Source organism: Ustilaginoidea virens, chromosome 5, assembly GCF_000687475.1.
Source record: "Ustilaginoidea virens chromosome 5, complete sequence".
NCBI classification, from domain to species: domain Eukaryota; kingdom Fungi; phylum Ascomycota; class Sordariomycetes; order Hypocreales; family Clavicipitaceae; genus Ustilaginoidea; species Ustilaginoidea virens.
In genome coordinates, this window is record NC_057320.1 from 4,637,278 (window position 1) to 4,660,066 (window position 22,789).

A 22,789-nucleotide genomic window follows, 5' to 3' on the forward strand; every position below is an offset into this window, starting at 1 on the left:
TTTGCTTTGTTTTGCTGGTCTGTCTGTGCCGGACGGAGAGGAGCAAGGCAATGAACATGAATGAAGGGGCATGGACTAGGCGGAGGTGGCGCGTGCACACCAGTGAACCAGCCGCCCCCTGCGGCGACCGCTGACCGACCGACAGGTCCACCTGTAACAAATGGTCAGTGCAGTCAGTGATCAGTGATTTATTAGCGACTCCGTACCTAATTCAGCCCGTGCTGGTCAACTCGATGAATGTCTGGTTCAATGCCAGCTGCGCCAACTGCCCGCTGCCCGCTGCCCGCTGCCCGCTGCCCGCTGCCCGCTGCCCCAGACGTCTGGCCCCAATCGCTCCGCGCGTGGCTGGGGTTGGTGGCCCCCCCACGCCAGCGGGATCCAATGGACACCACATGTATGAATCCATAATGCCCACTGGCCTCATTTTCATTTCATCAATTGTGACCCAGACATGCGTTAGCGTTGGGCGCCGCGTTGCATTTAATTTCTCGAGCCGTCGCGTCGCTGTCATTCCCCTTTTCGTGCTGCAGAAGCGGCAGCTTGGAAGAATGCTGAGGATGCCGAGGATGCCAGCCCACAGGGGGCTGCCCAACTCGCCCGGGGTACCAGCTCCTCTACGGAGTAGGTCATGCATGCCAATACCTTATGTCTGGTCCCAAGGTACGAAGGAGAACCCGGCGGAATCAGTCAAGTCAATGCCATCGACCCCAACCGCCCACCCTGGAATCGGAATTGAACCTCGAGTTCACGCAGTGCAGCCACTGACGATGGAGCCAGGAGCCAAATCGAGACATGGGGTTTTGAAAAAAAAAAAGCCCCTCTCAACAACTGGCAAATGAGCCCCCGAGTCAAGCAAGTGCCATCTGGCTGGGAGCTTTGACTGCCGTGTCGACACCCCTTCGATATAGTAGTCAAGACTCGGTTCCTCGGCCCTGATGGCCCATTTGGACGACTGACGGTGGAACGTTCTAGCTCGCACCGGACCTTGACCAAGACGATGACGTGCGCACCATTCCTCTGCCGAAGGGGGAGGGCGCAAATCACCATGATCATATTTTACGGTCCTGCCTGTCAGTGAACCTGCCCGGCTGAGAGTTGAGAGTGTCAAGGACAAAGATGGCACCAGGCAGGCGGCAGAGGAGCGCCGTCGGCCTGATCCTCGCGCAACACCATATCGTGGATAAGGTCATGTAGGCGGCCCTGGGGGTCACATTGCCAGATGCAGAGCAGCAACGGCATGAGCATCAGGTAGGCTTGACGGAGCAACATGCTACACCGTTTTGGACTGAGGAATTTGGCAGAGAGCCGAGGCCAAGGGGGAATCTAAAGGACACCTGGTTCAATGTGCTGTCCAGGAGGCTACGGAGCTGAGGGTAACGAACGGAAGGGGATGCGCCGTAACGGCATCCTTGGGTGGCCAAAGGATGCGGTAAAACATGCACAAGTCGTATCAAACATTCCCCTGCTCTACGCAGAGTACCCCTCGTCATGCCTCTTGGCTGTGCCGAATTCTGAATTCCCCAAACTACGAAAGGAGTCCGAAGGGATGGCTTTTGAAAAGCTCCCTCCCAGAACCACGTCGCCGCACATCGTCATGGCTGACACTACTTCGTCTTGTGCCGCCTCAACTCGCAATGGGCCCGGTCATGCCCGGGGGGGGGGGGGGGGGGGGGGGAGGAACAAACTGTGACTCGACGTGGTTAGTCCAGTATTCGCCCCAGAAAAGGCTTTAAAGAAAGCATCCGGGGAAAGAACCAACCTAGTACCCAGAAGTGCCCCATTCCTCCACACCAAGTCCACTCGGCATACCCGCAATGCCGAGGTTATTACTTTTATTTTTACTCTTGTACATGTCGAGTTGTTATAAGATTGAAGAGATGTCGAGATGCGAAGATTCTGTGGCAGGCGTTTCTGCTTCTCGCCCGCCGCTCTATGCGATGAGGTCGGCCACATTCATTGGCATCTCGTCAATCTGCGTCGAATAGTATACTGGGACAGGATTAGTAGGGCGGCGATGCAAAAGTTTTGACATGAAATTGGGCCAAACTTACGCTCAATGTCTCGCAGGATGCGCACATCCTCAGTGGTGACAAAGTTGATAGCAACACCCTTTCGGCCGAAACGGCCACTTCGGCCTATGCGGTGGATATAGTTCTCACGGTTGCTTGGCAGGTCGTAATTGATGACCAGACTGACTTGCTGCACGTCAATACCACGGGCCCAGACGTCGGTCGAGATCAGGACTCGGCTATTCCCTTGCCGGAAATCCTGCATGATGCTGTCGCGTTCCTTCTGAGGCATTTCGCCGTGCATACTGCTGACGGTAAAGTTGGCCTCGCGCATCTTGTCCGTGAGCCAGTCGACCTTGCGGCGCGTGTTGCAGAAAATGACGGCTTGCGTGATTGTCAGGGTGTCGTACAAGTCACACAGGGTATCGAACTTCCAATCTTCCTTTTCCACGGCGATAAAGTACTGTTTCAAGCCTTCGAGCGTAAGCTCATCACGTTTGACGAGTATCCTAACCGGATCAGTCATGAACTTTGTCGTCATGTCCAGCACATCGTATGGAAGCGTGGCGCTGACTACCACGACCTGCGTGGCGGGAGGTAGGTATCGGTAGACGTCGTAAATCTGTTCCCGGAAGCCCTTGTTAAGCAACTCGTCGGCCTCATCCAGCACCAGCATTTTAATATGTCTTGTTCGCAGGTGTCGCCTTCGAATCATGTCAGCGACGCGACCAGGAGTCCCGGACACAATGTGTTGGCCATAGTCCAATTTTCGAATGTCTTCGCCCACGTTGGTGCCGCCAATGCAGGCGTGACACTGAACGTTCATGTAATCGCCGAGGGCCATGACGACCGACTGAATCTGGGTAGCCAATTCACGCGTGGGTGAAAGGACCAAGGCCTGGGTCTCGCGCACAGCCGTGTCGATGACCTGAAGCATACTGATGGAGAAGGTTGCGGTTTTACCAGTCCCTGATTGAGCTTGGGCGATGGTGTCGCGTCCCTTGCAGACCTGTACGATGGCTCGGGATTGAACTGCAGAAGGGGATTCGTAGCCATAGGCGTAGATACCTCGGAGGAGATTCTCTTGGTTTGAACATTAGATGATGCATCCTTCACAACACGCGTTGAACTCTCTGCTCCCACTCACCTTTCAAGGACATGGACTCAAAGGTAGGATGGACAGTAACCTCCTTTGAGGTGGAAAACTCCATCCTCTCATCCGCTTTGCGGTCAATGCCTCCCGCGCCTTCCGCCATCTTGAGGAACTTGGGGGTGTTTTCCTTTTTAACTTTCTTCTTTATTTTTTTTGGTTTCCCTTTGGAAATACAAGCGAGACTTGTTTTTATGTTGCTAGCTGAAAGATATCGTTCCGCAGAAGACGAGGGAAAAGTCCCGTCACACAAATTGTTAACCATCGGGTTTACTTCGGCACCTCGGTGCCTACTGTGGTATTCTGTAATATGCCACAGCATTCTCACAGGTATCCCGGCTACTTGCTGTTGGTCCACAGGTTACTATCTACGACAAAAGATTTCGCCAAAGTTTCGTCTCAACGATTTGTCGCAAATCCGTGATTTGCTAGCGCGCTCCCTTTTCCCTGCCATACACAATGTACGTTCTGGAGGAGCAACGTTATATTCACGAGGATCTAGAGCGACTGGAGCAGGGCATTGCAGATCGCGTCTGGGAGGAGCCCAAGCATGTGAGCACAGCATCTCATCGTTCGAACATTGCTGCAGTCTGGTACTGACAGACTTTGCGTCTAGATTCGCGATCGCCTTAACCGAGATCACGAAATCGCTCAGCTTCTTAACCAGATCCAGAGCCAGTCAAGTAAGTTGCTGAGGCTGTACAAGGATGAGCATGGTTCGCGGGCTGCTGAAATCCAAGAGCTTGGGACTGGCGACCCCTTCGATGCATTCTATAAACAGCTGGGTAGTATTCGCGAGCACCATGCGAAATACCCCAACGAGCAAGCGGAAAACTCGGAGCAAAGATACAAGCCGAGGAAAGCTACAGACGCCACTGGGCCCGTCGCAAGCATCGTCGACACCATTTTCTCTGGAGAAGAAGCCTTTGGCCGATTTTTCGATCTCAACACGTGCTACGAGTCATATCTGAATCTACCAAACGTCAAGCGCCACACATACTTGCAGTACTTGGAACACTTTGATAACTTTACTCCCGCCTATTGCGGAGTGAAGCTAGTGGACAAGCTCACCGATCAGTATTTCAGCTACGTGGGCGAACTGACGCAATATCTCGAAGATTTTTTGCGAAGGACGAGGCCTCTAGAAAACACGAATAAAGTTCTATCTTCATTCGACGAGGATTTTAGCAATCTGTGGGATACGAATCAGCTGGAAGGATGGCAACTCGAAACAGCAACCGGCGTGACCAAGCCTGCAATGACCAGCGCCCAGTCTGTCAGCTGCAAATACTGCGAAAAGGAGTTTAAGAACGAAAACGTGTACAACAGCCACTTGACGGGGCGAAAGCACAAAAAAGCCGAGGAGCTCTGGCAACAGCGACAGCAGGATGCGTCAGGTGATTCCGACGGCATCAAAGCCAACCTTGTTTCGCCCACGAGACTAAAGGAGCGAGCTGTTGCGGAGCGTGAATACAGAGTAAAGCGGTTGGCCAATGCCATGAGCACGGAAAGAAGCGACACCCATGTCAACGTCGAACGAAAGCAAGGCATGACAAAGCGAGAGCGAGAGCAAGAACTTGAGAACCTTCTCAACATGTCTGATGCTCCACAGGAGGCGACCGAGAACGGCGAGGGCGAGGATGACGACGATGAGGATAAAATCTACAACCCTCTCAAAGTGCCCCTTGGCTGGGACGGCAAGCCTATACCCTTTTGGCTGTATCGGCTTCACGGTTTGGGTGTCGAGTTTCCCTGCGAAATATGCGGCAACTACGTTTACAAGGGTCGTCGAGCCTTTGAGAAGCACTTCAACGAAGCTCGACACATCTACAACCTGAAGTGCCTCGGCATCACGAATCCGACGCTGTTTAGAGACATAACCAAGATGGACGAGGCGCAAAAACTGTGGGAGAAGATTCAGAGAGAAAAGAAGCAGTCCAAACTGGACGAGGGTAGCGTCGTGCAAATGGAGGACGGCGAGGGCAACGTCATGCCTGAAAAAGTGTACTACGACTTGCAAAAGCAGGGTTTGTTGTAAGAACATCGGTAATGTTGGTTTATGTAGAAGATTTGTTTCTGATGCGTGCAAGCCTCTCGACAAGGCAGAGTATAAATAAGAGAACAACTGAATTCAGGCGGCTCAAAGAAACACTAGTTTTGCATGTGATTATTCTTTATTCCTTTCACCCTTTTCTATATGTCTCAAGAACACACCTGGTTGGCCATCGCCATTGACTTCATATGCCCGCACAAGGTGTCCGTGACCAGGCTGATGAGTTGAGCACTGTGTGCACTGTGCACTGTGCACTTGTGGAGCGACCGTGCCTTGGCCCTTGCTCCAATCCAGATTAACCAGTCGTCATGCACACAACACAATAACAGACCGACTCCCTTTCCTGACAGGTAGACAGACACCTGTAGCGCCATGGTTTTATAGATTGCCCTTGTCGAGGCATGAATCACGTTGCGAAGCCAATCCCGGCGCTTTACACGGTCTACGTTCTTCGATCAACCGTCAGACACGCGTCATTGTACATTGGCTCAACCCCCAACCCTCCCCGTCGCCTCAAGCAACACAATGGCGAGTCCAAAGGCGGAGCAAGTCGCACATCTCGCTACAGCCTCCGGCCCTGGGAGATGATTCTTTTGATTTCTGGCTTTCCGAGCATGATTTCAGCGCTCAAGTTCGAGTATGACCCCCTGCACCCGACCCATGGCGCACGAAATGAAACCGATTGTCTTGTTTTCCGAGTATTGACAAAAGACTCTGGCCAGGTGGGCGTTGACAAACCCGCATCTTTCTCTGCACATTCCGGATAAGGATCGCGTGTCTGTTTCAACGCAGAGGAAGAAGAATGGCATGCCGAGAAGACCTCTTCACAGTCTCAAGTCAATCATGTCGAATATCCACCTGCTGACGGGCGTGCCAAGCTTTGCGCGATGGCCACTCAATGTGCATTTCCTGGCCAGGGAAGCATATACGGCATGGGGAACGAGGATCAAATCAACGCAGCAGCCCAGCGGACAAGGTCTGCGTGTCTTGACAGACTTTGGTGAGACACCGGAGGCTGGGGCTCGAGGCGGTCTCGGTGGCATCCATGCTCTGCCCTTGGACTACGCCCCAATGGCCGAGTATGTTATCAAAGCAAATGATGTGGTGAGATTCGAGCAACAAGGAAACTGCGTGCATTGTGCGCACGAGCTCGAAGCCGGCAAAGGGCTCTACGCAATGTGTCCGAACGGCAGCTGCAAGTCTATGGGACATCTGGTTTGCTGGAGCAAGCATGCCTTGTCGGGGGAGGACGGCGGACACGTCATACCCAACCGATGCCGGTGCCCATCGTGTGGGGGAGAAATCAGATGGGTAGATATGGTCAAGGAGCTGAGTGTACGCGTGCGGGGGGAAGCTGATGTCGAAAAGATACTCAAGGCTGTGGCAAAGGCGAACAAAGTGCCCGTGTCCTGAGAGATATCGACGGCCCTCGTTAGCTGGGGCCAGCCATTGTTCTGAATGCCGAGAGTTATGGAACCGAGCGTCTCAATTGAAGCGCAGTCTCGTGCCCTCGATGCTCTCTGGGTACGACAGACGTTTCAGGGCCGGCGTACGGACTAGAGGAGAGCGAGATGTACTGGAAGATAGTTGACGAGAGCAAGGGCCTCCGTCGTGGACTTGGCGAAGCAGATCCGCGTCTTGGCTCTCTAGGACCAAGCTGGACTTTTATCCTGCCTGCAGATTCTCTCTCCATGATGCTCACCATGCCTGGTGGTGATGGAGCACCTATTGACTCTTGGTAAACTCCTCCTACCTGGAGGGGGGTGAACTCGTAGGAAAGGAAGTCGGGTTGGAAATGATGCGTCAAGCTGTACGTACACGCCACACAAGGCGCCGGGTGAAGCTGCAGCAAGTCGCCGCTCTCGTCGGTCCTGAAAGCGGGCCATCGAATGCTCCGGGCGGCCCACTTTCACACCAGACTTTGTTTCCAGCAATCCCAGTGTACGGAGTACATGCGGACGGATGCTAGTGTAGGTACCTCTATTCCGTACGGGAGGAGCGAGCGATACGTGGTTCGGCTGGCAAATTGCTTGCCGGTCCGTGTACAACTCCCCTCCCCCCATCCCCCCCCTGCCGTGGCCTAGCCCGCCTGAGAAGCTACCTTGGGTACCTAGATACCTACATACCTTAGGTACCTACCTTACTTGGCACCAACGTACATCTGGTCCCATGTACGGAGTAGTACCAAGTAAACCCGAGCCTGCATCCTGGGGGGGGAAAGTGCTACTGCGGCAGTCCGACCAAAGGTGTAGTAGTAGGAGGGATAACTGATGCTGCCTGCCGTGCTCTCACCTCACAGCCGTCAAACTGTGACCCCATCCATTCCTTGTCTGCCATTTCTCTTTTCCACATCAAACATCTACACTCGATCAGCACCCGCCCTGAGACCGAATGATTTCTCAACCCCTGTCGGTCTCTCCCCGTGATCAAGGTGTTGTTTGAATTGCTTTTCATCGCTTTGCCAGCCTTCTTCTCGCGAGACCTTTTCATACATTGGTGAGATTTGTCAGTCGTTCTTGTGCGTATTAGTGCTGGGGCCGCAGGCGACTCATGTCAACCGACAGCCTTTCAGCCTTTTTCTTTGCTTTGCGCCGCCAGTCTCAAAAAAGCATAACCATTCTCACAGTTTGCGCACCCTCCGAACAAGGTTTTTCACTGCCTAGCCCGCACAGAGCTTCCATTCTTGTCGCCCAAGGTCATCCCCGAGGTGCCTCGATCGCATTCCGTTGTTTCGCCCTTTCGTTTGGATACGTTGTTGCGACAGTATCAACATCGCTACGATGCAACCAGCTCGTCATTGACAGACATGCCCAACGACCTACGAGCGAGATACAGAACACGACAAGGGCTCTCATCACTCGTCGCCGAATCCGCCTCCCTCGCTTCCCCCCAGCCCGTCAACGGCAGCGACAGGTTTGTGCCCAGCGATCCCCCGATCAGCCATGGCACCAATGTCCTCGACCACAATGACAACCACGGGAGGTAACAGCACAAATGAGAGCTCGCGCAATTCACCCACCCTTGGGGTTTCCGCAGCGCAAGCATCCTCGAGACCGAAGCGCAAAGTGAACACAAACGGCTACCATCCCGTCAACACGCACGTTCCGTTAAGCGCCATGGCCAGTATGGGGTTAGATCTCGCATCTGTTGAGCGCCGAGGACAGCCCACGGCCATTCGTGAACCTCTCAAAAAGAAGTTGCGTCCGCATGGAATCTCCGAGGCGCCCACTTACTGTCCCACCGAAGAGGAATGGCGCGATCCATTGGAATACATGAAAAAGATTACCCCAGAAGCTTTGCAGTATGGCATATGCAAGATAATCCCCCCTGATTCCTGGAACCCCGACTTTGCGATAGATACCGAGGTAAGGGCTGAAGCGCTATGTTGCATGCTTTGCGGTTCCGATATTTTATTTTCACACGGTTACTGACATTTCGCGCAGAAATTTCATTTTCGTACTCGAAAGCAGGAACTGAACTCTGTAGAAGGAAGTAGGTTTTTTTTTCTTTTTTTTTTCTTCCTTTTTTCCCCCCCCAATCTTTTTATTCGTTTCCTGCCCTCCTTTGCCTTTCTTCAAAGATGTTATTTGTGGCTGACCGATTACAGGTACAAGGGCCAATCTTACCTATCTAGACGGCCTATCTAAATTTCACAAGCAACAGGGCAGTAATTTGCATCGTTTACCGTATGTGGACAAGAAACCCCTGGATCTGTACCGCTTGAAGAAGGCTGTGGAATCTCGTGGTGGTTTCGACAAGGTCTGCAAATTAAAGAAATGGGCCGAGATTGGGCGCGATCTTGGGTACAGTGGCAAGATCATGTCGTCCCTTTCCACGTCTCTGAAGAATTCGTACCAGCGTTGGCTATGTCCATATGAAGAATATCTGCGCCTCGCCAAACCCGGGGTCCATCAACAACTGGAGCAAGAATACGGTGGACCGTTGACCCCCAGTCCGGCACAGACGCCGGCCAGAAAATCACACGTCAACACTCCGTCCAGCGCAAAGCGAGAATCTCCTGCTAGACGAGCATCTGATTCTCTGCAAAAAAATATCAATGGGCTGAAACGGGAGACTGAGAGAGACACCGCCATGGCAGACGCCCCCCCAGCTCCCACTTCTGGATCCTCTGCAGGATTCAAAGCAATCAATTCTGGCGGCTTCACCGCAGCTAGCTCGGCATTGAAATCAGGTCCAGGTGAAAAGGAAAGTTCTACTCCAGACACGAAAAGGATGACCAGCCCGGCCGCGTCTGCCAGCAATACTCCAGAGGCACGTGGGACCGGGCCCAACCCACCTGCGGGGGTGAAACGGCAGCTGTGCGGTGATGCGACCGAGCCGACCAGAAGAGACGTGGAGACTGATTTGGACGATGGTGAGAATAGCAGCAGGCGGAGCAAACGGCTCAAGAAAGATGCCGTACCTACAGTAGCGGGTTCGCACATGACCCCGTTTCGGCCAACTGTTCCCCGCATACCAAAGGATGAAACGCTCGCCCCTGGAGAGAAATGTGAAAACTGCGGTCATGGTGAGGATACCGGCATCCTGCTCGTTTGTGAATCCTGCGACAACGCCTACCATGGACCATGTTTGGACCCGCCATTGAAGCGTAGACCTGATGCCGAGTGGAATTGTCCACGCTGTTTGGTGGGTGATGGACAGTTTGGATTCGAAGAAGGCGGCTTGTATTCGCTCAAGCAGTTCCAGCAAAAAGCAAACGACTTCAAACAGGGGTACTTTGAAAAGAAGATGCCCTTTGATCACACCTTGAACTGCCATCGACCCGTCACCGAGGAAGACGTCGAAAACGAGTTCTGGAGACTGGTTGCTGATCTAGAGGAGACTGTCGAGGTTGAATACGGGGCAGACATTCACTGTACCACGCATGGCTCGGGGTTCCCGACGCTCGAAAAACATCCAAATAACCCATACGCCTCCGATCCTTGGAATCTGAATGTGCTGCCATTGCACCCGGAAAGCCTCTTTCGACACATCAAGTCTGATATCTCTGGCATGACTGTCCCCTGGGTTTACGTCGGCATGATATTCTCAACTTTCTGCTGGCACAACGAGGATCATTACGCCTACTCCGCCAACTACCAGCATTTCGGGGCGACAAAAACTTGGTACGGCATACCGGGCGAGGATGCCGAAAAGTTCGAGGCGGCCATGCGCGACGCCGTCCCAGAACTGTTTGAGACGCAGCCGGATTTGCTATTCCAGCTCGTAACCCTGCTCACCCCTGAGCAGCTGAGAAAAGCTGGAGTCAGAGTCTACGCTGTAGATCAACGAGCTGGCCAGTTTGTAATCACCTTCCCTCAAGCCTATCACGCAGGCTTCAACCACGGCTTCAATTTCAACGAAGCTGTCAACTTTGCTCCGTACGATTGGGAGCCGTACGGGCTAGCAGGGGTGGAGAGACTGCAAATCTTCCGACGACAGCCATGCTTCTCTCATGATGAGCTGCTTTGGACCGCTGCCGAGGGTAGCTCTTCCACCGGCGTGACCATACAGACGGCCAGGTGGCTAGGCCCGGCATTGGAGCGTATTAAAAGGCGGGAGCTGGCACGACGAGCCGAGTTTATAACCAGACACAAGAAAGCCTCCCCCCATGACTGCCCCATTGACGGTTCCGGGAAAGAGCCCTGCCCCCTCGCGTTCAAAGTGGAGGCGGCGCAGATTCTCGAAGAGGAAGAGCAATGCTGTGCTTACTGCAAGGCATTCGCATTCTTGTCCAGGTTGAAGTGTGAGCGTTCCGGCAAGACGGTTTGCATTCTACACGCAGGGCAGCAACCGTGCTGCGATCAAACAGAACATCAGCGGTTCATTGGCGAGGGACACACTCTGATTTTCCGAGTAACGGACGAAGCAATGACGGAAACGTACGAGAAGGTGCTGGAGAAGGCGCGGATGCCGGAATCATGGGAAGAAAAGTACACCAAGCTGCTTGATGAAGAAACGACACCGTCGCTGAAATCTCTGCGAGCTCTGCTTCACGAAGGCGAACGTATCCCATTCGAGCTTCCGTCGCTTCCTATCCTAAAAGAGTTTGTTGACCGGTGCAACGACTGGGTTGAAGAAGCAACAAACTACATTGTCCGCAAGCAGCAGAATCGGCGCAAGAACGAAAAGGCATGGCAAAGTGGATTGCGAAGATCCGTCGGCAGTGCATGCCAGGACCAAAAGGAACGTGAACCGCGCCATGTCAGCAACATTTACCGCTTGCTCAGGGATGCCGACCACATTGGATTCGACTGCCCCGAAATCGCTCAACTCCAGGAGCGTGCTGCAGCCGTCAAGGAATTTCAGCTCAACGCGTCCCGCACGCTCGAAAACCCAAACGCGGCCCCGATGGAGACGATTGAGGAATTGCTCGAAGAAGGTCGAAGTTTCAACATTGACACACCCGAAATTGATCGCCTCGCCAGAGTCTTGGAGCAAATGCGCTGGAACCAGAAAGCCAGGTCCAGTCGCGGGCTTTTTCTTTCCCTGCAAGAGGTCAGAGATCTCATCGAAGAGGGTCTTCGACTAGAGATTCCATCGTACAATGACCACTTGAAGTTCTATCGCGACCAACTGCAGGCCGGGGAAAGCTGGGAGCACAAAGCACAGCAGCTGATCAAGGCCGAGATTGTGCATTATCCGCAGCTCGAGGCATTGTCCAGTCAAGTCCAAGCAAATGCTCTACCTGTGTCGCGGGAGACCCTCGCTCATATCGACAGGATCCTACATAAGCAGCGGGAGGCTCATCGTCAGATCATGGACATTACCCAGCGATGCCGGGTTTCCGACTTTCGGAGTCGACCAAAGTACTCGGAAGTGGTTGATGTCACAAGGAATCTGGAGGAACTCAATTCGAAGCCAAACGGCACCCTCGATCTGGAAAACGAGCGCAAGCGCCACGAGGATTGGATGCGAAAAGGCAAGAAGCTTTTTGGGAAATCAAACGCGCCGCTCCACATTCTCAAGAGCCACTTGGAATATGTCTTGGAACGGAACACGGACTGCTTTGACGTGGAGAACGATACACCACGCTTACCCGCAGAACCGGTTTCACGCGAAGTCACGCCTGAACAAGGTGCTAGTCGGTTTGGAGATCGCTCCCGGCAGGTCTTTTGCATCTGCAGAAAGGTTGAAGCTGGCATGATGATTGAGTGCGAATTGTGTCACGAATGGTGAGTAAAAAATCCGGTTCCGGCAGGCCAACTGTTGCCATACGTATGATTTCCCCATTTTTTTTTTTAAAAAAAAAACTCATATATATATACTCATTTTGTTTTCTTGGGCTTGTTTCCTCTCGAGGCTAACAGAATGATCCGGCAGGTACCATTACAAGTGCTTGAAGATTGCTAGAGGCAAGGTCAAAGAAGACGACAAGTACACATGTCCGATTTGCGACTATCGGGAGAGGATTCCTCGCGATGCCGCTCGGCCAAAACTTGAGGACTTGACAGCTCTTGCGGATGAGATTTCTCAATTGCCTTTCCAGCCAGAAGAGGAGGAGGTGCTGAATAACATCATTGACAATGCGCAAACGTTTCGAGATCGCATTGCTCGGTACTGCAACCCACTCGTTTCGACGGAGGCTGAAATAGAAACGCAGCGGTTCTATCTCCGAAAGCTCGAAGGTGCCGAGGTGCTTCTTGCGTACGAGACCAATTTTTTCCGGCAAGAGTTGCACAAGTGGTGTCCCGTTGCCCCCGTACCGCCGCCCATTCTCGAGGTCTCGCTCAGCACGCGCAAGCCACGGCCGACGAAGCTTCAGAAGATGTTGGCCGAGTACGGCGTGGACAATCCGGACGACTTGCCGGAGCATGCCAAAAGCAAAGCAAACAGCTTGCGACGAAAAGCTGCCAATGCGGAAGCTGCGGCTGCGGCTGCGGCTGCGGCGGCGGCTGCGGTTGCGCAAGCCCCTATGAGGTCGATGGTGCCACCGTCTGGCGGCAGCATGTCTTACGGGGGACCGTCGCTGTACGGCCAAGGACCTGACAGCAACACGGACTCAGCGTCTTCCCCACGCGGACACGGAGACCGGCCTGGCAGTTCGCTGGATGGCGAGCGCGCCAAGCCGAACGCTTCAGGAGCCGACAACAGCAACATCCATCCTGCGTTTTTCAGCGCTAGCGGTCCCGTTTTCGTCAACGGATCGGCAATGGCTCTGGAAGACAGATTGCTCCAAGATGTGGACGACGGTGTCGATCTGCACGGCGAAGCCGGAAAGAGTAAGGCTCTCGAAATCCTCGGCCGTGCAGAGATTGGACGTAGACAAGCAGAGTCCATGTGGGGGACGGACGTCTGGGGCGCCAAGAAAGCATCCATGAGTGAAGCACACGGTCCCGCTGCAGCGGTCGAAGCTGTCGATGACTCGCTGAAGCGGCACGAAGGCAGCGTCGAGCAGATGTTTGAAGAAATGACGAACCAGGACGACGAGGAAGAAGAAAAGAAGAAGGCAGACACTGCCGCGGAAGCAATAACAGCAGAGTCTCTCGAGAGCGAGAGAAACGGGCTCGACGCGATGATTGATGGCGAATAAGGCGCGGCGGCAGTGCCGCTCTTGAAGCGCGAACCGTAGGGACCGGAAGTATCGGAGCACTAAAACATTGGTTGTTTCTTGATTGGGCGTTTTCTTCTCTTCTCTTCTTTCTTGTCCCGGCTGGCGGCTAGTCCTGCGGGTTCCGACGGGGCACTTTCGCTTTCTTGTCTTTTTTTTTTTCTTTTTTTTCTTCCTTTTACTTTTCACTTGGATTCATTACACGTGTACAAATCTGTGTGTATAAATACGTTCTGCGTACCGCCATGTACCATAGGTCAAGCTAATTGGGATGAAGTGCGGCAAAGGCAGAGGATGAAAAGTTACAGTGGGCGAGTCTAAAGATTCCGGGAGGTACTTGTTGCATGGCATGGGAAATGGCAGCCGGCGAATAGGGGGGGTTCATCTTTTTCTTTTGCTGTTTTTTGCTGTTCTTTTCTTTTTTTTCCTTCCTTCTTTTTCCTCAACTACGTGAGTGATTTGTCTACGGGTCTAGTCGGGTTGGTCTTTTTCGCTTCACATGATTCCTATGGTTGAACGATGGCATATCGGGTGCCGTTGCAACTCAGAACCTGCCTGCTAATGCGCCGTTGACTGAGGATTTGGGAAGTCGGGTTTTTGATGTTGTTTCAAGATTTCTATCGACGCGACTGTTTATATAGAAAGACAGCCAAGACAGCCAAAAAGATGCTTTTATTTTCCAGCCGTTTCATGAAGACTTGGGCTTGTGATGCAAAATGGCCCGACCTTCCCCCCTTTGCTCTAGGGCGTTGAGCCCGGAAAATCTATGCCTCGCGAGGAAATGAAACGCACGTGGCGAGCCTGCCGACAAGACGACACGGACAACGGACAGTAATCAGAAAACCAACCCGAACTTGTGATGCGATGCGACCCGGTGACGGTTGAACTCCCGGTCTGATGCGTGGCGCGATTCGTAGCAGAGCGTGAAGAGAACAAGACACCTTGACCAAACGCCGTGTAAATCAATGCCGCGGGGGGAAAGCACCACGGAAGCAGCAGAAAGAAAGGGGGACATGGCAATAAATATAAGAATAAAAAAAATAAGAGAGAGAGAGAGAGAGAGAGAGAGAGAGAGAGAGAGAGAGAGAGAGAGAAATAAAAATAAAGAGAGAGACAGAGAGAGTGTGTGTGAGTGAGAGCGAGGGTTAGGCCTTGTTAAGCCCAACGAGAGAAAAAAACTCGGACCTCGTTTTGGACTTTGTCTCAAAACAGCCCAGAACGGCCGACGTGATTGTCGAGGTGGCCGTCTGCTCGACTCCTCGCATCACCATGCAGAGATGGCTGGACTCCATGACGACGGCCACGCCCTGCGGTTTGAGAATGTCCATGACCGCATTGGCGACCTCTTTGGTCAATCGTTCCTGGATCTGCAGGCGGCGAGCGTACATTTGCGCGATGCGCGGCAGCTTAGACAGCCCGATGACCGAGTTGGACGGGATATAGCCAATGTGCATCTGGTGGGGGAGATGATTCAACATTTTGAAAATGGGGGAGTCGGGGGGGGGGGGGGGGGGGTTTTCTTTTTTTTGTGTGTTTTTTTGCCGGGTGGCCTACCTTTCCAATAAACGGGACGAGATGGTGCTCGCAGAGGGAGTTGATCTCAATGTTCTTGACGACAATCATCTCGTTGTGGCCTTCGTGGAAGACGGCGTTGTTGACGAGCTCTTCGACGTCGACCTGGTAGCCGCTGGTGAGGAACAAGAGGGCCTTGGCGTACCGCGACGGCGTGTCGAGCAGGCCTTCCCGGTCGGGGTCCTCGCCCACGCACTCGAGGAGGGTGCGCACAGCGCCGCGCATCTTGTCCAGCCGGGCGGCCGCTTCGTCCGCGCCCTCGTCGCGCCGGCGTCTCGTGCCTCGGCCTAGAGCGTGCGCGCCGGGTCAATTCGCAGGGGGTCAGGGTCAGGGTCAGGGGAAGCGGCAAGACGCACCAGGCCGGCTGAGGCCGTCAAGCTCGATGATGGGGCTGGGCGACGGCTCCTCGGCGTCGGGGACCTTCTTCCGCGGGGGGGGCTCGTCCCTGGGGTCGCGGGCCGCCTTGCCGATGCTGCTGCGGCGCTTGCCGGGCTGGCCGTTGACGGGGTCGGGCCTGGACCGCTTGCTCTTGCGCTTGCGGGGAGGGCCGGCGTCGCCGTTGGGGGACGACGCGCCGGACGGGGTGGGAGCGTCGTGGGGGCGCTTCTTGGACGAGGCGGCGTCGGAGTCGTCGGGCAGCGCCATGGCGGAGCGGGCGGCGGCGGCGGGCTCGTGGGCGGCGGGCATCAAGGGCGGCGGCGGGCAGGCGTGCGGGACGGCGAGGCGGGTCGGTCGGAGGGTGTGGAATGCGGTGCGGTGCGGTTGCGCGCAGGCAAACGGGGAAGAATGGGCTCCGTGCTGGCCGAGATGCCTGCGTAGGGAGGAGGAGACGGGGCCCTTTTTTTTTTCTTTGTTTTTGCTTCTTGTCCCTTCTTTTCGGCCTGCCGAGTACGACGAGGAGCTTGCGGGGCCGGGAGCTGAGTGGACGATGTCTCTTCACATGGTGAGAGGAGGATGTGTAGTCTTATGCAAGGGAGTGGTCCATGGCATGAGGCGTTGTGGATGGGCCAGCAATTCTCTTTTTTTTTTTTTTTATCCGGGGCTGCAGGGTTTTTGGCTGCAGCGCATCATGCAGCCAATGGGCAGGCTTGGCTTGAATGCGCTGGCGTGGCAGGGTGGGCAAGCGGGGCAAGCGGGGCAAGCGGGGCGGCGGGGCGGGGCAGAGACCTCCGGGAAGGTTCAGCTGTCACGTCCTACTGGTTGGTCCGCGGTCCGTCAAGCTGGGGTGTTTTGCAGACCGCCCTGCTTCTTGACGCATGCTGCGGCGTGCTCCGTGCTCCGTGCTCCGTACTCCGTGCTGATGGGAGGGTGCCGTCGGAGCGCCAATCCGGCGGTGGATGCTGGCTTGGCTCATTCGGCGTCCCGGAGTTTCTGACCGACCGACTTCTTTGACGAGGAGAAAACACGATAATCCAGATACTCCGAGTCTCCGACGTTGTCGTGCGTAGACGTAGAACCCCGGGCAGGTACGTGTTCCGTGCGGATGGAGTCAGCAACTGCGGGGTGCGGTGCCACGTCGCGCACTGTGCCGATCATGTGACCGGTGCAGCCCAAGTGGCAGTTGGTCCAGGAATCAGCCGAGCTGAACGCTGAGGTGACGACTCTGATGACTGACGACGCTGACGACTGACGACGCTGACGACGCTTGTTGCCGCCACGCAAACCTGGAGCTTCAGCATCGGCGCGCCTGGATTTTCAACACCATCGCCGCTTCCTTCGCAATCGCCCCCGTCCGCCCGGCATGATGGCCTCTCCTCCCTACGCCAGCTCTCCCCTGGCCATGTCGCCGCCTCACCCGTCTCCCGCGCAGCTCCCCAGCAAGAGGAGGTCCTCGACGCTCGATGTCAACCTCCCCCCCGTCAAGCGGCGCAAAGCGTCCGCCCTGTCGGCGGCATCGGCGCCCACCCACCCCCTGCGCCAAACGTCCTTCCCCCCCGAAGGCGGCCGGTCGCCTTATGCCCGCTCTCCGTCCGTGGACGCGGCGTCCATCGTGAGCGGCAGCGCCGTCAGTGCCACCGCCGGCGGGAGGTCAAAGAAGAAGAGGGGGCGGAAGCTGAAGGGCGGCAAAGGCGAAGGCGGCGGCGACGACTCGGCGGAGCAAACGCCCAGCCTGGCGGGCGGCAAGGCGCCCACCACCGCCAGCGGCCAGGGCGGCGACAAGGACGGCGAGGGCGAGGGCGAGGGCGACGACGACGACGACGACTACGAGAACGGGGAAATGGCGCTGGAGGATGCCGGCGCGCGCACCCAGGAGCAGAAGCAGGAAGAGGTCAGGCTGCGGGCCATGCTGGTCGAGGCCTTTGACAGCGAACAGTACAATCGCTACGAGCTGTGGCGGGCGGCCAAGCTGTCCGACGCCGTGGTGAAGAGGGTGAGGCTTCCTCGCATGCATGCATGCATCCCCCCCCTCCCCGCCGTTTTGCATTTCTGAGCGTGAGCGAAATCCAGGTGGTCAACGCGACGGTTTCGCAGTCTGTGCCGCAGATGGTGAGCACGGCGGTCAAGGCCGTGGCCAAGTTGTTTGCCGGCGAGATGATTGAGGCGGCTCGAAACGTGCAAGGCGAATGGATCCTGGCTGGCGAGAAGCAGGCCGACCTGCCGACCCCGCCGCCGTCAACAGACGACGCCGTCGGCGACGGTGACGGTGACGAATCCCAGCAGCAGCAGCAGCAGCAGCAGCAGCAGCAGCGGCCGGAGCTGAAGCGGGGGCCGCTGCGACCAGATCACCTCCGAGAGGCGTGGCGGCGATACAAGATGTCGGGCGAGAGCAGAGGGGTTGGGGTGCAGCAGCTCTGGCAAGCGCAGCAGGGCAGCGGCGTGGAGAGGTTCAGCACCAAAACCAGGAAGAGGCTATTCAAGTGAGGGGGGGCCGTGTGCGTGTCGCACGCCAGGGATGGTGCATAAACGCTCGAGCGGGCCCGGGCCCGTCCGTACATATCTACTGTGGAATAAACGAGGCGACGTGAAGGTGATGGTCAACTCAACTGATGGTCAACTCAATTAGAGAGACGGGCTAGGACCAGACCCAGACCCAGACCTGGTGATTGTTAGAATTACGTACCTATGTATGTACATGCACGTGCAGTGCAGTGCAGTGCAGTCAAGTCAATGCTCTCGAGGCTGGAGGGGGGGGCAGGCACCCGTCTCGCTGGGGGCCAAGGGCTGACGCTGCTGGAGTTGGGGGGACTGGACCGCTGCTGGGGCAGTACGCAGCACGCAGCACGCAGCACGCAGCACGCAGCACGCAGCACGCTGGGTTGTGGCTGGGCCACGGCGTGGGCGGTGGAGTGGAGAGCAGCCCCACCCCGCCTCTCACTGGCTGGGCTGCATGTCACTCGTTCAACTGTCTAGTCCGTACGATGAGAGAGAGTCAGTGGTGTCAATCCCTCCCCCACCTGCAAGAACCACAAACGAGTCTGCGCAGCGCTTTTTCACTTGTGGGGGCCCTGAACCCCACTCTGCATGACCGTTCAATTTTTTTTTAATTTTTTTTTTCCCTTTTTGTTTCTTTTTTTAATTTTTTTTTTTTTCCCTTTAACTCTCGCGTTCTCGAGCCTCGACAGGGAAGAGAGAGGGAAAAAAAAAATAAGAATCGAGGAGAAAGACAACCACCCGCTCGACAATCGGATACGCGGCTTGCTGGAAGCTGAGGCTTATTGCGAATTGTCCCTCGTACATCTGCATCTGCGTCTGCACACCATGGCCGGAGTCAAGGTGAGACTGACTGACGATTTCCTTGCCCTCGTTTGCTTTTGTTTTTTTTTGTTTTTTTTTTGTTTTTTTTTTGTTTTGGCAGGGGAGGAGATCTCGTTTGCTGTTTGCGTCCACCTGCGTTGGGCAACGTTGGACTTTGGGCTTGTTGTTTTGTTGAATTGAACTGTGGCCCGGCGAGGCAGGTTTCAAAGACTGGACCTCTGCCCGTCTTGTTGCCCGTCTCGTTGCCCGTCTCGCTGCCCGTCTCGTTGCCCGTCTCCTTTGCCCGCCTCTTCGCCCTGACCTTGTTGGCTAACGCAATGGCAATGCTGCCTCCCGCTGCCCGCCAGACCACGACGGAGCCGCCCTCGCAAAGCGCGGCAGCCATCCGGATCCGCGACAACCAGCGACGCTCGCGAGCCAGGCGGAAAGAATACGTCGAGGGCCTCGAGCGCAAGGTCCAGGAGTACGAGAAGAGAGGGGTCGACGCCACCATGCAGATGCAGCACGCCGCCCGGACGGTGGCGCTGGAGAACTCGAGGCTGCGCATGATGCTGGCGCGCATGGGGGCCGCCGACGCCGACGTCGACGCCTTCCTGCAGGCCTGCCAGGACAGGGAGGCTGCCGAGGCCCTGTCGAGCGTGAGCTTGCGGCCCTTGCACCACGACGGGCCGGACCACGAGACGCCGTCGGCCGGGAAGCGTGACGCGGACCCGGCGGCGTCGCGGCGAGCTCAGCAGCACGGCGAGACGCAGATGGTGGTTGACGCGGTCAGGATACTGGGCGGCGGCGGCAACCCCGGTGCCGTTGGAAAGGGTATGCCGTTGTCGTCATTGTCATCGTTGTCGTCACTGCCGTCACTGCCGTCACTGTCGTCACTGTCGTCACTGTCGTCATTGTCATCGTCGTCGTCGTCGTCGTCGTTGTCGCCGCCGCCGCCGCCCGACCCGGGAATGGCTTTCGGGGGAGAGCCCACGGGTCCGGCCGGCCGTCCGTCCAAGACGGGGTGTCAGCCTCGTCTCGGCACCTTTACTCACCATCACCACCATCACCACCCTCACCACCATCACCACCATCACCAGCAGCAAGGCATGGCTGGCGTGCTCAAGTACGGCGGCTACGCGGCGGGTGCTGTCCATCCCTCGGCACCCGCTCCTTCCCAGCAGAGCCTCTTTGACAAGCTGGATGTCCTGGCATCTGCTACCCTCCAGCAGCGTGATTATTGCGACGGCAAGACACCATGCCCCGCGGCCATTCCCACCCCTGCGCTCGAGGCGCCGAGCCCCTCTACTCTCGAGCCCAGCACCGGAGCCGTCACGCCGTCCTCGCCGTACGCGCCTGAGCTGTCGCCTGGCGCCAGCACCGTGGTGCAGGAATTCTCCTCTCCGATGGAGATGTCCTGCGATGCTGCCGCCGCCATCATTACCGAAATGCAAGGACACGATGACCGCGAAGCCGCAAAGGCCAGGCTTGGCTGCCAGGCTCGAGACGAATGCCTGGTCAGAAACGCTGTCCTGTTTGAAGTCTTGGACAGCGCGACTGGGAATGGATTGTATTCCTGAACGGCGGCAGGGGGGTTGCTGCTCCAAGCTCAATCTATCTATCTGCCTTGCGCTTCTTGACACCAGCGCGCCGAGCACCAGGAAGCTTCTTTTTTTTTTTCTTCTTTTTTTTTTTTTTTTTAATGTGGTGGTTCATCAGAGTGGGCTATGGCGCCGAACGGAAGGCCGAGAGCGAACCGTTCTTGCTACGTCGAGGGGGGGGAGGTGGGAGAAAGAGAAGAAGGGAGGGGCTGCCATCATTCCGTCCTGCGTCCTGCCTAGTCCCTCCAGTTCCATCGCCGCCCGATCCATCTCACCAGGTACACCAAGCCCACCAGAACAGGAACCTCGATCAAGGGGCCGACGGTGGCCGCCAGGGCCTGCTGACTGTCCGCGCCAAAGGTGGCGACAGCCACCGCTATGGCCAGCTCAAAGTTGTTGCTGGCCGCCGTGAAGCTCTGCGTGCAGGCCAGCCGGTAGCCGCAGCCGGCTCGCCTGGCGACCCAGAGGGTGGCGGAGAAGACGACGACAAAGTACACCACCAGCGGGGCGGCGACACGCAGGACGGAGACGACCTGCCGGGTGACGTGCTTCCCCTGCGCGGCGAACAGCACGGCGATGGTGTACAAGAGGCCAGCAAGCGACAGGGGCGACGCGAATCTCGCCAGGACGCCCTGGCACCGCTCGGGGCCCGCGACGGCTCGAGCAAGCAGCCTGGTCAGGATGGCCGCGCCGAGAGGCACGCCGAGGAATATGCCCACGCTGGCCGCCACGAGCGAGTACGACAGGTCTCGGATGCCGTCCTGGCCGGGCTGGCGGCCGATGACGCTGATGAAGAGCACGGCCAGCGGCGCAAACAGCACCATCTGCAGCAGGGAGTTGACGGCGACCAGGATCGCGCAGTACTCGGGGTCCCCGCCCGCCACGTCGTTCCACACGAGCACCATGGCGATGCAGCGGCCGAGGCCGACGAGGACAAGCCCGGAGCGGAGACGGGGCTCGTCGGGGAGAAAGGCCCAAGCGAGGCCGAGCTGCGCGGCGACGACGGGTAAGCTCGAGACCACCGTCTGGGCGGGTGCAGGTAGGAGGGGGTCGTCTCGACTGTACCATGACAAAAGGCGCGACGATCCAGTTGAGCAGGACGCTAAAGGCGAGCTGCTTCCAGAGCGCGCCGTGTCGAAACATGTCGGGCAGCGCTTCGTAGCGCACGTTGCACAGAAGAGGGTACATCATGACGAGGAGGCCCACGGCTGCAAGAAAGGCGACGAATCAGCCAGGCTGAAGAGGGGGGGTTGATGTGCCTCCCGGCGATGCCTTCCAACCGCCTTTTTGCCTTTTTCCTCTGCAGACCAGCGAGCAAACTCACCTATCGGCACCGACACGCCCGCGAAACGCCCCTGGTTGAGGGCGTCCTGGGCACCGGGGACAAAGTTGCCCAGCAGCAGGCCCGCGGCCATGGCGAGCAGAACCCACGCGGCGAGGTACCTGTCCAGCCAGCCGAGGGACCGGAACACGGGCATGTCGTTTGTCGTCTGCATTCTGAGCACATGCAATGGAGCACATGCATTCTGCGCATTCCGTGGCCCTGAAGGCTGGAGGCTGCATTCAAATAACCCGACCTTGTCTTGGGTGGCTGCCGGCCGCTGGCCAATGAGCGTCGAGCAGTGACAGCGGGCGGGGGGGCTGGCATGTTTCATTTTTTTTCACTGGCATGGGGCCAAAAATAGTGGCTTGTGCTTTGTACTTTGTAGGAGGGTTGGATTTTTTCCCACCTACAGAATTCTGATTCTCCGCTTTTCATGTCCTTTCCGGCGGGTTTCAAGGGGCGGTCTCGGCTGGGGTGGCTTGGCGATGGGGGCGGCCGCGATGCACGGCGAAAGCGTATCATGCCATTGGCTTGGGAGCTGCAGCCGGGGAAGGCAACGGCAAGAAGCCTGCCTTTGATTCAGCTCAGCCTTGGCTTTGGCAATCCGCGCTCGCAGAAAGCCGGCGTACGAGGCTCTTTCCAAGACTGCTTGAACCAGCTCTTTCTGCCGCGCTTTGAAAAACTTGCACCAGCCGCACACAACTCGTGCCGGTCCAGGCACAGAGGGCCCGGCGACGACGCCAGAGTCTTCTCCCATCACCACGATGCACGGTGGATTTCCCACTCCCCTCTTCGTCGCCTGACCTTTGATCCAGGGCGGCAAAAAAAAAAAGCTTAAAAATCACAGCCCCGGG

General features: G+C 56.5%; 8 protein-coding genes across 8 annotated transcripts; 5 read left to right on the top strand and 3 right to left on the bottom strand.

Moving 5' to 3' along the window:
* Positions 1 to 1,930: 1,930 nt before the first annotated feature.
* Positions 1,931 to 3,265, bottom strand: UV8b_06968 (uncharacterized protein; the record flags this gene model as incomplete). The annotated part of the gene is made up of 3 exons (XM_043144465.1): positions 1,931 to 1,989; positions 2,052 to 3,092; positions 3,157 to 3,265. The coding sequence occupies 3 exons, from the start codon at positions 3,263 to 3,265 to the stop codon at positions 1,931 to 1,933; spliced, it is 1,209 nt and encodes a 402-aa protein (XP_043000400.1).
* Positions 3,266 to 3,618: 353 nt separating this feature from the next.
* UV8b_06969 (uncharacterized protein) lies at positions 3,619 to 5,197 on the top strand (the record flags this gene model as incomplete). The annotated part of the gene is made up of 2 exons (XM_043144466.1): positions 3,619 to 3,711; positions 3,776 to 5,197. The coding sequence occupies 2 exons, from the start codon at positions 3,619 to 3,621 to the stop codon at positions 5,195 to 5,197; spliced, it is 1,515 nt and encodes a 504-aa protein (XP_043000401.1).
* A 416-nt stretch (positions 5,198 to 5,613) lies between these two features.
* UV8b_06970 (uncharacterized protein) lies at positions 5,614 to 6,625 on the top strand (the record flags this gene model as incomplete). The annotated part of the gene is made up of 2 exons (XM_043144467.1): positions 5,614 to 5,849; positions 5,935 to 6,625. 2 exons carry the CDS (start codon positions 5,614 to 5,616, stop codon positions 6,623 to 6,625), a joined length of 927 nt encoding a protein of 308 aa, XP_043000402.1.
* Positions 6,626 to 8,154: 1,529 nt separating this feature from the next.
* On the top strand, positions 8,155 to 13,745 carry UV8b_06971 (uncharacterized protein; the record flags this gene model as incomplete). Its single annotated transcript, XM_043144468.1, has 4 exons — positions 8,155 to 8,577; positions 8,656 to 8,704; positions 8,820 to 12,387; positions 12,536 to 13,745. 4 exons carry the CDS (start codon positions 8,155 to 8,157, stop codon positions 13,743 to 13,745), a joined length of 5,250 nt encoding a protein of 1,749 aa, XP_043000403.1.
* A 1,163-nt stretch (positions 13,746 to 14,908) lies between these two features.
* UV8b_06972 (uncharacterized protein) lies at positions 14,909 to 15,980 on the bottom strand (the record flags this gene model as incomplete). Its single annotated transcript, XM_043144469.1, has 3 exons — positions 14,909 to 15,217; positions 15,318 to 15,622; positions 15,692 to 15,980. The coding sequence occupies 3 exons, from the start codon at positions 15,978 to 15,980 to the stop codon at positions 14,909 to 14,911; spliced, it is 903 nt and encodes a 300-aa protein (XP_043000404.1).
* Positions 15,981 to 17,076: 1,096 nt separating this feature from the next.
* UV8b_06973 (uncharacterized protein) lies at positions 17,077 to 18,197 on the top strand (the record flags this gene model as incomplete). Its single annotated transcript, XM_043144470.1, has 2 exons — positions 17,077 to 17,706; positions 17,784 to 18,197. The coding sequence occupies 2 exons, from the start codon at positions 17,077 to 17,079 to the stop codon at positions 18,195 to 18,197; spliced, it is 1,044 nt and encodes a 347-aa protein (XP_043000405.1).
* Positions 18,198 to 19,034: 837 nt separating this feature from the next.
* UV8b_06974 (uncharacterized protein) lies at positions 19,035 to 20,590 on the top strand (the record flags this gene model as incomplete). The annotated part of the gene is made up of 2 exons (XM_043144471.1): positions 19,035 to 19,049; positions 19,232 to 20,590. 2 exons carry the CDS (start codon positions 19,035 to 19,037, stop codon positions 20,588 to 20,590), a joined length of 1,374 nt encoding a protein of 457 aa, XP_043000406.1.
* A 257-nt stretch (positions 20,591 to 20,847) lies between these two features.
* Positions 20,848 to 22,107, bottom strand: UV8b_06975 (uncharacterized protein; the record flags this gene model as incomplete). The annotated part of the gene is made up of 3 exons (XM_043144472.1): positions 20,848 to 21,600; positions 21,677 to 21,819; positions 21,936 to 22,107. 3 exons carry the CDS (start codon positions 22,105 to 22,107, stop codon positions 20,848 to 20,850), a joined length of 1,068 nt encoding a protein of 355 aa, XP_043000407.1.
* Positions 22,108 to 22,789: the final 682 nt, after the last annotated feature.